A 17,195-nucleotide genomic window follows, 5' to 3' on the forward strand; every position below is an offset into this window, starting at 1 on the left:
CGGCACAACAAAGGAAACAACAAAATGAAAATGCAACTTATGGAATGTGAGAAAATATTTGTAAATGATATATTTGATAAAGGGTTAATATATAAAATATATATGGAGCTCCTACAACTCAATAGCAAAAAAACAAATAACTCAATTAAAAAATGAAATGGGAAAAGGACCTGGATAGATGTTTTTTCAAAGAAGACATACAAATGGGCCGGGCGTGGTGGCTCACGCCTGTAATCCTAGCTCCCTGGGAGGCTGAGGCGGGCGGATCCTTTGAGCTCAGGAGTTTGAGACCAGCCTGAGCAAGAGCGAGACCCCATCTCTACTAAAAATAGAAATAAATTATCTGGACAACTAAAAATATATAGAAAAAATTAGCCGGGCATGATGGCGCATGCCTATAGTCCCAGCTACTGGGGAGGCTGAGGCAGGAGGATCACTTGAGCCCAGGAGTTTGAGGTTGCTGTGAGCTAGGCTGACGCCATGGCACTCACTCTAGCCTAGGCAACAAAGCAAGACTCTGTCTCAGAAAAAAAAAAAAAAAAAAGACATACAAATGGACAGTGGCTGAGGAGGGAGGGTCACTTGAGCCCAGGAGTTCAAGGTTATGATGAGCATGACCGTGCCACTACACTCTACCCTGGGTGACAGAGCAAGGTGAGACTCTGTTTCCAAAAAAAGAAAAAAGGAAAGAAAAATGAAAAAGGAGCTTTATTTCATACCTTACCAAAAAAAATAAACATCAGGTTGTTTTAGGATGTAAATGTGGGCCAAAATTTCAAAACCTTTAGAACACAACAGAGCCAAGGTGTCCTCACGTTCATAGATAGTATAACATAGTGTAATTAAGAACATAAACTGTGAAGCCAAGTTCAAATCTTGTCTCCACCACATAATATTATACATGAGTGACCTTGGACATATAACTTAACTTTTGCCTCAGTTTCTTCATCTGTAAATGATGATAATAATTGTACCTTCGTGAAGAACATATAATTAAATGATTTAGCATATACAAATTACTTAAAATTGTGCCTGGAAAGAAATAAGTACTATAGAGGTTTAACCAACCCTATTACTATTATTGCTGTGCTTATTACATTCTTTCTAGTGTGCCAAGATCAGTTTCTTCTCTGCTATCAAAGGGCAATCCTTTTTTAATTCTTTGCTCTGATGTCTCAACCCTCTATGGTTAAACATATGCAGAAGCTCTGATCCTTAAGTTTCTATGGTTTCTAGGTGAACATGGGACTCACTATCAGGGGTCTAATCAGTGTGGAACCTTCAGCTTCATGGCTGGGTACCCAAGCACTCACTATTCAACTCAACACCTAGTAATGCCCAGTCTTGGCCCTTGGGGAAGGTAGGCTCAGTGCTCTCAAGTATCAAGCACAAAATATAACATCAGTTGATACCAAGACTATCCTGCCTGCTCCTTGCTGCACCATGAAGACTGCTGAGCTGGGATTTCTTCTAGGGTTCTTCATCTTCTACTCACTGACTACCCCATTATTGGGTGGTGTTAAGAAACTTACTGAGAAGATATGCGGAAAATTCAAAGGTATGAAGTTAACACAAGAAATAAATCCAATGATCAATTATAAATGAGAGAGAAGATGTTAGAAAATAATGTGCTATCTAGGTGGTGCAGGAAGGTCCTCCTTTGTCCCTTGACTCAGGGCATTACTTATACCAAGGGTCCTATGGATATTTGACAAGAAAAAAAACAGGTATGATCCCAATATGTCCTTTCCAGATGGAGAGCTCTTTTATAGGAGGTCCAAAGGACAAGAAGTATTTTGAATTAGGGGTTTTGTGACAAATTTCAAAGATCCAAGACCATTCAAGAGTATGTATTTGGATGAGAGAGTAAGGGGCTTGGAGACTGAGCAAATTAAAGTATTTTCAATATCTGGGCTCTAGCACCTAGAGAACGCTTGAACATAAGATTTCTGCTTAGAGGAGCTCACAATGAAAAGGTGAAAGGCAGTGAGACTTTCTTCAATAGATAGTGCGTAGACTCAGCATCCACAAGAGGAGAAAGTGGTAGATTCTACACCAGGAGGTAGATACTCCAAACTCTGGCCCTGTCATTTAGCAGATGTGTGCCCTTGGACAAGTCACTCAACCACTTATCATTCGCTTAGCCTCAGTTTTCCCATGTGTAAGATGAAGATCAGAAAAGTGCCTGCTGCTGAGGGTGTTGGTGAATATGAAATAAAACTATACCTGTGACTTTGCCTCAATAGCTTTACCAGAAAGTCAATTCCAGACTGGCTGCTTGAGTAGGGTGGGTAACAATTGCTGAGTTGCCGATACAATCATAATTGTGGCTGTTCCAGCCACTTACTACCCAACTCTTAACAATAAAAACTGGGGGATTACGGCCGGGCACGGTGGCTCACGCCTGTAATCCTAGCCCTCTGGGAGGCCGAGGCAGGTGGATCACTCGAAGTCAGGGGTTCGAGACCAGCCTGAGCGAGATCCCGTCTCTGCTAAAAATAGAAAGAAATTATCTGGACAACTAAAAATGTATATAGAAAAAATTAGCCGGGCATGGTGGCTCATGCCTGTAGTCCCAGCTACTCGGGAGGCTGAGGCAGTAGAATCGCTTGAGCCCAGGAGTCTGAGGTTGCTGTGAGCTAGGCTGACGCCTCGGCACTCACTCTAGCCTGGGCAACAAAGTGAGACTCTGTCTCAAAAAAAATAAAACTGGGGGATTGCCTCTGGGAAAACAAGAAGGGAAAGGATGACAGGGCATGAGGATGAACTAGCATTACCCCATCCGTGGTTATGATCTTGGTATGCATCCTGTTTTGAGGACAGTAGCAGACACAGTTACCTGAATTTTGAGGTGTAAATAGTACAGTGAGTGTATAAAAACTAGAGCATGAGCATTCTAAATTGTAAGTCCTAAGTGGGCAATTAAAAGATGAGAATGTGGAGAAGCAGAAGGGTACCGCACTTTAATAAATTGTAAGATGTGGGATGTAGGGGACCTCATCACCCTATACAAGCTAGTGGTGGAACCAGCCTTTCCACTGCTCACTACTTCTCCAAGACACGGCTCAAGATCACAACCTGGAGTTGTAATCGATTTGCACTGTGCAAGGGCAACCTTGCCAAGTAACTCTAATTCCAAGAGAAAATCAGATATCTTTCAGTGACCTTGACTATGGGAATGATTCCAGGCTAGCATGAGGAATTTTTAACCATCCATAAAGACAATCCCTCCTGTTGCCTCCTATCCAAGTCCCCGTAACTCAATGAGAACTTCTCATGCAGATCCCTGTATTATGGAAATGGACGCTGGCAGCTGCTCTGAAATTCACTTTAGATATTTCTACAACAAAACCTCCAAAAGATGTCAAAGTTTTATCTTCACTGGCTGCAATGGCAACCTTAACAACTACATGCTTATAATAGACTGTGAAATATCCTGTGTTGCAGAATACAAAATACCGTAAGATATCTAATCCTGTCCTTGGTCCTTTGGGGTTGGAAAAGAAGAGGTTCTGAGATCCCGAGATAGAGAAAATTGATCAGGGGCTAACCCTGGTTTGGGGTGGGAAGAAGGAGGTTGTCCTAATTAAAAGATTTGGCAGTTGGGTTGGCTCTCAGGATCATTCACTCATTTTGCAGTTAGGAAATCAAAAGTCCAGAAAGAAAATAATAACCATCTATTGAACAATTACCATGTGCCTAGCACTGCACTAAGCAATTAATATATATTGATATAAGTTAAAAATTAAAATCATCCCAAGGTAGATGTGTGTCACTATTTTCATGTGACAGATGGGGGAACCAAGCTCAGTAGAGGTAATCAAGAACCCCAAGGTTACATTATTCAATGGCATAGCAAGGTTTGCAACCGAATCTGACAACTACCCAGGTCTTGACCACCCTATATGCACATGATCACCCAAACCAAATCCTTGCACTCCCAGACCTGCAGACTCTCCAGAGCAGCATGCTGTTTTATACAACTAAGCTCCTCGCTCACACTGAGCCATTTCCCAGTCATTGGAACTAGAAGGTCGATGGAGCCTAACAGTGCTGTGGTTTGGCCAATTCCCAGGACAGTGAGATGGAGAGTGGCCCTGGAAGTAACTCAAAAGCAGAACTTTCATTTTCCTGATTATATTCCTAGAATCTTTGCAGTGCCTGGCACATAAAAGGCAATGACTAAGTTCTGAGTGAATGAAAGAGTGAAAGAGAAATCGAAGGAACAGGGGACACATTCAAAGAGAAGGGCTTCTCTGGGCTTCCCCTGAGATAAAAACGAAAGGTAAACAAACACCACATGTACTCGCTATTACATTGGAACTAACTGACGAGCACACATGTGCACAGAGAGAAGTAAAACTCAGTGGAAACCCACGGGGGCGGCGGGGGCAGGGGATGGGCGAAAACCTACCTAACAGGTACAATGAACACTGTTTGGGTGATGGGCACACTCATAACCCTGACTTGAGCATTACAAAAGCAATCCATGGAACCAAAAGCATTTGTACCCCTGCAATATTTTGAAATAATAATAACAAATAAATAAATAAACCACTTGGTAGACTCAAAAAACAAAAATGACTTACATTAATCCAGAGAGACATTCCAAAACTTGTAACACAGATCTGGATTTTTTTTTTCTTTGCTTAAACAGGAAACAATGAGAGGACATGAACTCAAGGAACTGCTTGATGCACTATCTGAAATAAAGATGCAAGAACTCAGATGAATTTTGAGAACTCTGTGATATTTCCATAATCTTTGAAACTTCTATCAGTTTGCTATTTTCCTGGTCCTAGTTTTGTCTTTCCTGGAACATAACTGTATGACCATTAAAATGAAAGAGGCTTCATCTCAGCCCTGGGTCCTCTGAATTTTTCTCCTCTTTCCTTATTCAGATCTTCAGAGCTGAAATGTCACTGGTGTCATCTACCAGTCTTCCACTCACTCCTGTGCCGTTGCTCATATATGCACACTTAGCGTAACTTAATCTAAACTGTTTCCGGTTTGACAAGCTGAATTTGCACAAGTTTGTATCACCTACCTTGTCCAGTTGGGCTGGTTAGTGGAACCAAAGTACCAAACCTGTGCTCCCTTTTGGTCTTGAAATCAAACATAACAACAAACCTCACACTTACATAAAATGAGCACTATCTGAATCCTGTGAGGAAATTCTGCAGAGTATCAAATGGCAAGTTTCAGCATCAACCATCATATCTTAAATAAAACAGCAGGTAAAATGGAAAAGAGGGAATTTCATTTAATAAGCAAGGAAAAATAGATAGCATATTTGTGCTATTTCTTGTTAGGCTTGTAGCTGGTTTTATTAACATCTCTCCTTCAATGAAAATTCCACATCCCTTCATCTTTGGCCAGAACTTCTATTGAGCTGGGTTCTTTACACACTGGGAAACTGAAATCAACATCATAGACAGAAGAAATATGAGCTCATGGTGGGATTTCCTCAGTAGTTTTTTAGTCTTTCCATCTTTCAGGCTTTCATGCTTTCTAACTTCCATGAAATTTTACCACCAGAGGATGATATACATGTCCTAGGACTTCAGAGTTCCTTCAGTGAAGCATTAACCATATCCCCCTTTATCGTTGGGCTCATTCACTTTAAATTAAAAAAAACAACAACACCTTTTCCTGTTTTACTGGGTGCATAATAATTACCATTGAGGTCATAAGTAGCAGTGAAGGAAGCTGTAGCAACACAGCAAAAAGCAACATAACTAGGAGTGAAATACGCCCACAGTGAAATTGCTTGGTCTAGTACAGACCCCTTCTTCTCTCTAATGGAATGCTACTGGGTACATGGCTGCCTCAAGCATTTCTCAGGAGCCTTCGATTATTGGTTTTCTACCAGACAGAGCAGAAAACGCAATCACAAAAAATAAATAAATAAAGGAAAGTTAATGACCTTCGTTGTTTCTGCCTCACATCTCTTTCATCTAAAGTTTTGCATTCTGTGCCTCCCACTGAAATGGAACATCTCACTTTCTGCCCCTAGAGGCATGCAGTTCTGGACATCTACTGCCATATTTACACATGACCATAACGAGGCACTGCATGCAAAACTCAAGGTATCTAATATCCTGAGACATATTTGATTCAAGTCAACATAGCCTAGATCCCCTCCCACTCAGTTCTGGCATGACCCAAGCTTCTCTTTTTTTTTTTTTTTTTCACTTTATTTATTTTAGAGACAGAGTCTCTGCTGCCCAGGCTGCATTCAAACTCCTGTGTTCAAGGGATGCCCCCCACTTCAGCCTTCCAAGTAGCTATACCAGGAGAGAGAAATGCTCGCTCTGTTGGAACCATGGAGCACAACACTTCCAGATTCCTTCCCACTGGCTGAATAACACCTGCCATAGAGAAATAAATATCAAGGATTTAGATTCTACTCTTCATCTGTTGGGTCAAGTTTAAACACTTTTACATAAATTTACCATGAAAAACATAAAAGCATGAATCATATCCTATTCAGTTCCTTATACCCAGAACTCAGCACAAAGTATGGCATAGAGGTATATCTGGTAATCGTGTATTGACCATATTAATAGAGTGGAACAGTATCAGAACTAAAACCCAGATACACTGAAATGTAACTTCAGTTTCTATAACTGAATTACACTTTGCTTTTGTAGCCAAGCTCCTTGAGATTTTAGTACCCCAACACTTTTTAATGACTGAAATAATGTAAAACTTGACTAGGTCCTTGTTTACTTGCACGTGTTAACCACTAGCTTCCTGCCCAGCACCCCTTATTATCACAATTATTAACTGCTGATGTACTGTGTCTTTGTCAAACAGGAGGAGATAACACCAGGGTCACAAGGACAATCTATGAGTTTGTTTTACAGAAGGAATGAATGCCCCTGAGAAAGGTGTGACTAGCTGCTGATGCCCAGAAGTCTGGTTATTCAAGGTGTCATCTGAGACTGAAAGCAACACAGACTTTCCCCTTTGGTACCCTGAAGTTCCCTCTCCCTCATCCCCCCACAATCTGATAACACAACAAGCAAGGAAACATAGGTAGCTTTATTTGTGCTATTCAGTATAAGGCTACAGCTGGTCTTTATGCCAACCCTCTTTCATGGTATACCATAGTTCCCTGCCTTCAACCAGGATCCCAGATAAGCTGGCATTTTCACCCTGAAGTGAATCAAACCTTCATTCCTGAGAATAAAAGATAGACCTCACTAGCCACTTCAAGTTTCTCTATTTCAGGCATTCTATCTTCTATTTAACTTTACTACTGAATATAGTGGTACAACTAAGTGCTCTAGGAACCGCATCTGTAAACTTCACTTTCCCTATGGTGACACAGTAACCCTGTTTTCCCTTGATAGTCAGGGTCAATCACTGTAGGCAATGCTGCAACCCATCTTTTGTCTGTTTTCCTAGCCACATAAACAGGTGACATTCTTAGCTCCCAGTTCAACAGGAGCCCCTTCCCTTTTGGGTGGCTTGATGGAAGTATTGCTAAATTGCATACAAAACCCACTAAACTAATACTGGCCAATATTCCCCACATTGAGATCTTTCATGTTTTTTGATGGTAATACTAATCTTGGTAATTTCCCAGAAATGTGACATTGCTTTGCATTTCTTATTTTGGCAAAGAGTGAGGAGAGGCACTATACTCACCTCCACATGGACTTTCATGCCCCCTTATTATCCTTATTTCTAGTATCAAATGTCAATGCCAAGAATTCTACCAGTTGGCTTTGACATTCTTAATGCATAGTGGCTGGGGATATAATCAAGAGTTTAAGGACTAGTTGGACTTACACAGGATCATTTTGACCCAGAATCATTTTTTTTTTTTTTTTTTGAGACAGAGTCTCACTTTGTTGCCCAGGCTAGAGTGAGTGCCGTGGCGTCAGCCTAGCTCACAGCAACCTCAAACTCCTGGGCTTAAGCGATCCTACTGCCTCAGCCTCCCCAGTAGCTGGGACTACAGGCATGAGCCACCATGCCCGGCTAATTTTTTCTATATATTTTTTAGTTGGCCAGATAATTTCTTTCTATTTTTACTAGAGACAAGGTCTCGCTCTTGCTGAGGCTGGTCTCGAACTCCTGACCTCGAGCAATTTACCCACCTCGGCCTCCCAGAGTGCTAGGATTACAAACGTGAGCCACCGCGCCCGGCCCCTGACCCAGAATCATTTATGTTATGCCCTACTTAATCTTTCACCCTAAACTGTGAAGCAAAGTTGTGATAGTTTCTAGAAACTTACAATACCTCAACTCATTATTCCATAGCACTTTATGAATTTCAGTAGTTCTTTTTCCCAGTATATATTCTCCAAAGAAAGCGCAGTTTTTCTTTAGGAAACATTTAGAAAACACATAGCACCCCATGCAGTTCGTGTTGTGACAGATATTTCCCTCGAATGCTTTAGAGGAGAGACTGCATGACCCAAAAATAGATTGTACTGTAACAATGTGGAAATTATTTATTTTCCTTATTCTGATATATATGGTAGAAGTGTTGGTATCCTTCCCAAAGGGAAACAACAAAAACTATTTTATGACTGAAACATGCACAGACAGGTATATTGCTTTTTCAAAATGTATCGAAAATTACTTTTGTGAACTACAGTGATGTAAGTGACGTTAGGGATGTTTTCTTGTGCCTATAGCTCAATTTTTTGTTTGTTTGTTTGTTTGTTTGTTTGTTTGTTTAAGATAGCATCTCACTCTGCTGCCGGGGCTAGAATGCAGTCGCCCAATCATAGCTCCCTGCCTGGAACCTCAAACTCCTGGGCTCAAGCGAGCCTCCCGCCTCAGCCTTCCAAAGTTCTAGTATTAAGGCGTGAGCCACTGTGCCTGGCCTCAAATTTTTAAATATATTTTACATCTGATCTTTTACTTTGCTCTCTTCTGTTTTTGTGAAATTTTTTGGTTGATTAACAATAACTAATAAGTCCTGGGGGGAAAAAAGTCTAAGAAGAAATCACGCAGTGTAACAGGCTGCATGGTGGCCACCAGAAAAAAAAAAGTCCGTGTCATAATCCCCAGAATTCGTGAATATGACCTTTTGGAAAGGGGGCTTCATAGATTTAATTAAGTTAAGGATCTCAAGATGAGATCATTAGGATTATATCCTAAATCTAATAACAATTGTCCTCATAGCAGACAGAAGAGAAGACACATAGGAGTAGGCTATGTAAAGACAGAGGCAGAGGCTGGGCACAGTGGCTCACACCTGTACTCCTAGCACTCTGGGAGGCCAAGGCAGGAGGATCACTTGAGGTCAAGAGTTCAAGACCAGCCTGAGCAAGAGTGAGACCCCGTCTCTACTAAAAATAGAAAAAATTAGCTGGGCGTGGTGGCGTGCCTGTAGTCCCAGCTACTCTGGAGGCTGAGGCAGGAGGATCACTTGAGCTCAGGAGTTTGAGATTGCAGTGATCTAGGCTGACGCCACAGCACTCTAGCCCGGGCAACAGAGTGAGACTCTGTCTCAAAAAAAAAAAAAAGGACTCAGCAATATACAAAAAATATTATACATCATCCAGCAGAATTTATCCCAAGAATCCAAGGTTATTTGAACATGCATAGATCAATGTCATGGACCACATTACTATAACAAAGGACATAATCAACACAATCACCTCAATAGAGACAGAAAAAACATTTGACAAAAAATCCATCACCCTTTTGTGATAAAAACACTCATCAAACTAGGAATAGAAAGGAACTTCCTCAACCTAAAAAGGACATCTATGAAAAACCCACAGATAACATAACACTTAGTGGTAGAAACCTGAAAATTTTCCCCCTAAAATCAGCAATAAGACTATTTCCTGGTAAATTTTTCATCTCCTCCATGTTTCAGTTCTATCCTTTTTACATTTCTATTATTGAAGAGGTTTATTTCTCATGTTTTTCTCAGCTACTCTCAGCAGTGTTTTGTCTATTTTAGTGGTGTTTTTAAAGTACAAACTTTTAATTTTATTTGGCAATTTTAGCATTTCTTTTTTTTAATTCGTTAATTTTAACTACTATCTTCATCAGTTATCTTCTGCCCACTTTCTCTTGATTTATTTTGCTGTTTTTGTTCCAGTTTCTTAGTTCAAGGCTTAGTTAATTTACTTTCAAGTTTTCATATTTATATATTAAAGCATTAATAATCATTTATTTACAACTGTTCATTATAGAGATGCTGATGGCCTGAGCTATAAGTGGTCATGATCCTAACTGTGGAGGAAAGAGAGGAGGCTGAGGTTCATCACTAGGGCTCTGAAAAACCATGGTCTTTCAAGCTACATGGCTGGGTACCCAAGAACTTACTGTTCTGCTCACTAGACTGATTCTGGACGCACCAGAACCCTGCCCAGGAACAGGTCCTGCAGAGATTAAATCGGAGATATGGGTTCAACTCCTCAAAAGCGAAGGTGCTCCACCCACAAGATATAGTTTCAGCCTGGTCCAGGACTCTTCTATCTGCTGTCTGAAACACCATGAAGCCTGAATGGACCCTCTTTTCTCTGTGGTTCCTCATCTTTTCCATGATCCTCCGCACACTTTCAGGGGAAGCAATTCCTCTACCACTCAGAAAAGAATTGTGTGAAAGTGGACATCTTGGAGGTAAGGAAAAACAGGAAGGGCAAACCAGTAGAACACTGTGAAGGAGAAGGAGGTCTAGGCAGCCTGGGTGGTGTTGCTGCCAATAACCAGGATCGAGTCCCCTTTTTATTTCAAACCATATGGCTCTTCCCTCCATGGATTGGAGAAGGAGGAAGATAGAAAGTACAAGACTCAAGTTTTTACCAAGGGATGTCAGGCCCAGAGAGTAGGGATTATGAAAATTGGATTGATGTCAGAGGTGTCCAAGAAATTCCTTTGTTGGGGTGTTGTATGCATGTGTGTGTGTGTGTGTGTGTGTGTGTGTGTGTGTGTGTATAAAATGAATTTCATTTCTATTCAGCACATATGTATAGGACCACTGTGTTACCTTCCACTGATACAGAGATGCAGAGACCATCATTCACATGTGTAGGGCATTCCCATTCTACTTATTTAAATTCTATAATTTGCTCTTGATTCAAATCATAATAAGCATGTAGGAAACACTCAGGAGAAAAGGGGGCAAATTCCCAATTGTGGATAAGGACTTAGTTGGACTTCAGGAAGACTGACAATATTGCCTACTTTGCCTCCAACTTGGTCATCATGGCTCCTGCTCTAACCACCTACCTCCATGGTCTCAGTCAAACCAGGTGAGTCTGGATGGGTAAGCAAAAGGGGGAGCTGGCTGTAGGCATTTTAAGGCTCTCCTTCAGGGGTAGGCATAGAAGGTGAAAGGTCTTTATAGCTCATGTGTTTGCAGAAACTCTGGACTAGGGGAAAGATGGGGAGTGAAAGTAAGGGCTTTGAGCTGTGTCCTTGCAGGAGTAGATGAGATGTTCAATTCCAGTGACATGGGCAGCGTATGGAGAGTTAGGAGATGGGACACGTTTACTGTGAAGGAGGAAGATTGTGAAGGCTGGAGGGAGCCTCAGGTCTTTCAGCTTTCGGCTCTAAGGTGGTACAGCTACCTTCTTGTCCTTCTCCAACAATTTCTCTGTGTCATTGACCCAGGCTATAGTCTAGAATCATTGCCCTATATCACATATACCATGAAATTTATGTTTAGGGAATTCTATCTTGTTCCCCAATGACAAAATCAGGTGGATTTACATGGGTTGATGAACTTTAGTAGTATGAGCCCATGAGGAAAAGAGTGCCGACAGTGCAGCAAAGAAGATCTGACTCTGGGATTCTCGTACACAGAATACTGCAACTATCCTCCAGTGGCGGGCACCTGTAAGTTAAGTTTGACCAGATTCTACTACAACACTTTTACATTTTTATGTGAGCCTTTCATATTCACTGGCTGTGGAGGCAACAGAAATAACTTTAAACAAAAATATATCTGTGAAGAATATTGTATTACTGAACGGTAAGTCTCTCAGCACCTCACCCCACCCGCAATGACACCAAAACTAGGGATCATAGTTTTTCAGGAAAAAAAAATGTGACAGGCTAGAGGAAATGAGCAAGGAGGCAAGAAATTATACCTAGGTTACGGATAGTCGGTCATAGGCATAAATTTCAATGTCTTGGATCACTTCGTTCAACAACACTCTTTTGAAATTGTAAAAATTAAAACCCAACCAGGCACAGAGTCATGCATCTGTAGTCCCGGGTACTCCAGAGGATGAGGCAGGAGGATCGCTTGAGCCCAGTGTTTGAGACCAGCCTAGCAAACATAGCAAGACCCTCATTTCAAATTAAAAATTCAAGCTCAGAGAGACTAATGCCTTGTCTAGATTTACTCAGGGGAAGGACATGGATCCTAGCTCTCCACTAGCATCTCAGTACTACCATGATGGCCTTTAGCACTTGGAGATCCTTTCCAACACCTTATTGTCTAATAGTTAAAAGAAAAGCTATGGGAATGTCAGGGGAGCAGGGCAAGACAAGGATCATGGTTTGGTATCTATAGTGGATGGCTAAACAATGGTCTTACACTCAAGAGCAAAGTTATCACTTTATTAATTTGTATATCCTCAGAGTCTAGCACTATACTTTCTCATTAATATCGTATGAATAGATATATGGATTAGGAGGAATATTAGTATTAAAGACACCTGTGAAGTTATGCTGAGATGTTAAGGACCCAATCAATGGGTCCATACCAATGAACATAGTAATCACTAAGTGTACTTTATTAACAGCAACAGAGGTCAAGGAGGACCACCGGTGGATTAATATGGCAGAAGGAAGAAACAAGGAAAAAGGAGTATTCTCTACGAAAAACTAAGCCAAAATAATCTTGAATAAATAAATTGGACTATTTCTGGAAGATTTTTGAATTCAGAATTCTCTCTTAATTTCCTCACCCAAGTTTACCTTTCGTACTGATTCATACAATTTTAACTGAAAATTTCCAGTATGTCATCTCTGGTCTGAATTCATTCATCTCTCCCATCCTAGATTCTTCCAACATAAACTACGAACGACCTCTCTGCAGGCACCAACTTACCCATGTAATGAGTCAGTATGTGTGAAGGTTACTATTACTGATATCTCCTTGGCATGACTTGCCAAAACTGAGTTTTTTCCTGCATTTTGTTACTGACTCCAGTGAATTTCCATGTAAGAGACACCAAAATAATCATCATTAAATTCTTTCACTTGCCGCAAATCAATGGGCACTCAACCCCCAACAATCCTTATATTCTAGGGAAATGTCTCTTGTGTCCCAGGTGCCAGAAATATAGAAATTGTGACTTTACAGCTGGGAGCTACAAGTCTTGAACTTCTACTATCGGATCATGGGGGCTGGTCACTCTCATCTCCTCTGACTGCCCTGTTCATATTCTTATCAAGGACCAAGCCTCACAAACAAATCTATTGATATGAACACCCCATACCAGTATTCTAAGGGCCGTAAACAGTAGACTAAACTGTAGCCCAGGATGGAACCACTTGGTATTTTAGCTCAATCTCAACACCAGGAGTATGGGCATAACCTTAGAGAAATCTTGGGAATTGGCAAAAAGTGTGGGTTAAAGATACCATCTAATCCCTCTCTCAGGAATTACTCCTATGCAAAAAAAAAAAAAAAAAAAAGGACAAAGGAAACAAGAAGGTTCTGGTAGCCTCTAGATATTGGGTCAAAGTCTGGGACCCTAGACCATGCTGTGTCTAGATGAAACCTTGTTCTGGGGCCTTAATGTCATGGGGTATAACTTACCAGGTGCCCATTTATGGATTCTGAAGATTTTCCGTCCTCTGATTATTATGAAACACAGTGTTATACAAACAAGACTCAAGTGCAATTTCTTTGAAAATTCTTTCAAAACTATATTCTAGTCCAAAGAATTACTGTAAGTAAAATACTCTCTGGAAACAAAGAATTGGAGACTATGACAACCCAAAGTTCATCCTAGTTTTAAGTTTTCATATTTCTTCTGGGCACTTGAGTAATTGCCCTAGTTTCCTTCTCACTCAATCCTAAATTTGCCTCTAAGACAAAGGTATGTGCGTGCTGTTTGTGGTGCTGAAGGAAGATTTTCACAAGTACCCACAAAGATCAGTAAGGTGCACAGAGCTGCATGTATTCTGCAGGCCTTCACACAGAACCACACACCCAAGAACTAACACCAGACATAAATCCACAAGAAGCCCAGGTGGGTTTCACATTAAATTCAAGTGAGATATTTTGCGGAGACCACCACTGATAAAAGAGGAACAAATGTAAAACTAGGTCTTAGGGTACACACCAAAGACAGAATACTGACTTTGGTCCTTTCCCCTGAGTCATATCTGATCACTAGAGAAAATGAAAGGAAAAAAATTATATATGACAAAGAAATTAAAAGTCATTTAAGGCCGGGCATAGTGGCTCACACCTGTAATCCTAGCACTCTTGGAGGCCAAGGCGGGTGGATTGCTTGAGGTCAGGAGTTCAAAACCAGCCTGAGCGAGACCCCATCTCTACTAAAACTAGAAAAATTAGCCAGGCATGATGGCAGGCACTTGTAGTCCCAGCTACTCGGGAGGCTGAGGCAGGAGAATCACTTGAGCCCAGGAGTTTGAGGTTGCCATGAGCTAGGGTGACGCCACGGCACTCGAGCCCAGGTGACAGAGCGAGACTCTCAAAAAAAAAAAAAAAGTCATTTAAGAACGATTCTTTGGGGCCAGGCATGGTGGCTCATGCCTGTAATCCTAGCACTCTGAGAGGCCGAGGCGGGAGGATCACTCGCGGTCAGGAGTTTGAGACCAGCCTGAGCAAGAGCGAGACCCCGTCTCGACTAAAAAATAGAAAGAAATTAACTGGACAACTAAAAATATATAGAAAAAATTAGTCAGGCATGGTGGTGCATGCCTGTAGGCCCAGCTACTTGGGAGGCTGAGGCAGGAAGATTGCTTGAGCCCAGGAGTTTGAGGTTGCTGTGAGCTAGGCTGATGCCACGGCACTCTAGCCAGGGCAACAGAGTGAGACTGTTTCAAAAAAAAAAAAGAATGATTCTTAATGCTTCTTCCATTCTGGTAACGTTTATCTGGGGGACATTGTCTATCACGTTGTATTGATGTTTCTCTCTCAAGGCCACAGGGTCAAATTCCTTGTGGAACTCAAGGTCAGGGAAAAGCTTCTCTCTATGAACTAACTTGAGAAGGGGCAGGGAAACAACTTACTGGGCATTTAAGAATGATTGGTATTACAGGAACGCACCTGCAATCCCAGCTACTGGCTGGGGGAGGAGGATCGCTTGAGCCCAGAAGTTCGAGGCTGCAGTGAGCTATGACTGCACCACTACACTCTGGCCCAGGCAACAGAGTGAGACCTTGTCTCTAAAAAAAATTGAAATATTGCTCTGAATAAACACAGTTCCTTTGGCTCCCATCTTTGACCTACTGAATCAAAATATCTGGGGTGAGATTTGGGAATCTGCACGACATCCTGAATAAATTAAAAAATAAATTAAAAAAAGAAAGAAAAAAAGAAACCATCAGCTCTAGAGAGCACGTACTGCAGAGGCTGATGAGACAGGCGATGCCCAGTAAGTTGTTTCCCTGCCCATTCTCAAGTTAGTTCATAGAGAGAAGCTTTTCCCTGACCTTGAGTTCCACATAGAATTTGACCCTGTGGCCTTGAGAGAGAAACATCGATACAACGTGATAGACAACATCCCCTAGATAAATGTTACCAGAATGGAAGAAGTATGCCGCATCAAATGAAAAAAGGGGGGCATAATGTTAGGTCTTAATGTATTAAGTGCAATTCAGCAGGGACCCAGGAACTCAGACAATAGATAGAAAACTTTTCCTTTAAATTCACTTCTGGAATGTCATTTTGTTTCTCTTCCCTGGAAATGGTCTCTAACTTAGACTTCTACTGCCCTCTGGTGGCTCTGAGAATAAAGTGCCCAGCCAAGAATTCTTTCCACTCCCATGGGAGCTTGCTCCTTCATTCTTAAATTTGTGGCTCTATGTGAAGCTGATCTTCTCTGCACCAATCCTCTTGACAAGAGAGCTTAACTTGGGTAGTGAAGGGAAGAAAGTCCTCAACTGAAAAGCAACCCCCCTGCTGGGGTGCATGCTGAGCCTCCCACCCTTCTCACACCACACACCTTGCTTACCAATGACCTTATGCCCCACCAGAGAGAGCAGTGAGATCCAGACCGCAGCAGGGAGAAGCTGCAGGGGCCCATGGTGTTGCTGCGGCTGGGGGAACACAGGGAGTCAGAGATTTCTACAACCAGGTGGTCAAAGAGGGGGCGGAGAAGGGAGGAGCAGTGAGACCCACTGGCTCTGGTCAAATAACAGGTCCTTGGCAGCCCACGCTGGAGGACTGGCCCGTGGCAGAGCCCCAGACATTCCCGCCCACTGTGAGGAAGCTGAAGATCGGGGAAGGGAAGGAGTGTGGCTTTTCAGCCTGGGCAGAGGCTAATTTCAGGATGCGAGGTGAGAGAGTAGGACCAGGGTCCACTGAGACCTGCTCCTCAGAACTAAGGCTGAAATGGACTTCAACTCTGAGGAGGGTTTCGACGGCTTCTTCGGTTTAGGGTACAGGTGTAGAGAAAGCTGTCCAGAAAGGCCTGGGGGAGGGGCAAGACCTGGAATTTGGCCCCATCTCAAACCTTGACCTTCAGCTCCAGCACAACCCCAAGTTCAAATTTAACCCTTCAACATTCTCTCTCTCCCTCTCTCTCGGCATTGCTACCTGTAAGCAGGTCGGCATCTCCCACCTGGACAGAGTGGGCTGCTCCAGATGAGAAGGGAAGCTCTGAGAGAGGCCCCTGACCCATTGCCCACCCTGAGCCATGCCTGGGGCTCACTCCTCCCTCTCCAGTCCCGCTCTCCACCCTGATAGAAAATCATCCTATAGTATTTTAAGGTGTTGTTTTTCACTGAAAGCTCTACCATACTGATTTTTTAAAACGATGTGCATGTATTATTAATATTTTGGGTTTTTTAATAAACAATGAAATGATAAGCAAAACAGCGGAAAGGGATCTGCCAAAATGTTCAGCAGTTCATCACACTGATACTGGCCCTTCCCTGCAACATGAGCCTGGGGCCACGGAGGTCCCTGGGACGGTCACTGCGAGGCTCATGCCAGCTACTGTTTTCCAAGCGACACTGACATCTCTACTAAAGAGATGACTGTCCTGAACCTAGCGGACACC

The 17,195-nt window shown here is 42.2% G+C and overlaps 1 protein-coding gene and 1 long non-coding RNA gene across 2 annotated transcripts; both read left to right on the plus strand.

The window, feature by feature from the left end:
- Positions 1–1,443: 1,443 nt before the first annotated feature.
- Positions 1,444–3,987, plus strand: SPINT4 (serine peptidase inhibitor, Kunitz type 4). Its single transcript, XM_045528438.1, has 3 exons — positions 1,444–1,558; positions 3,283–3,460; positions 3,945–3,987. The coding sequence occupies exons 1-3, from the start codon at positions 1,444–1,446 to the stop codon at positions 3,985–3,987; spliced, it is 336 nt and encodes a 111-aa protein (XP_045384394.1).
- A 6,470-nt stretch (positions 3,988–10,457) lies between these two features.
- Positions 10,458–11,846, plus strand: LOC123622043. The gene is made up of 3 exons (XR_006729401.1): positions 10,458–10,602; positions 11,226–11,234; positions 11,788–11,846. It is a non-coding gene; the product is annotated as an uncharacterized LOC123622043 (long non-coding RNA).
- The last annotated feature ends 5,349 nt before the right edge of the window (positions 11,847–17,195 follow it).

Source organism: Lemur catta, chromosome 17 (genome assembly GCF_020740605.2).
Source record: "Lemur catta isolate mLemCat1 chromosome 17, mLemCat1.pri, whole genome shotgun sequence".
Classification (NCBI taxonomy): domain Eukaryota; kingdom Metazoa; phylum Chordata; class Mammalia; order Primates; family Lemuridae; genus Lemur; species Lemur catta.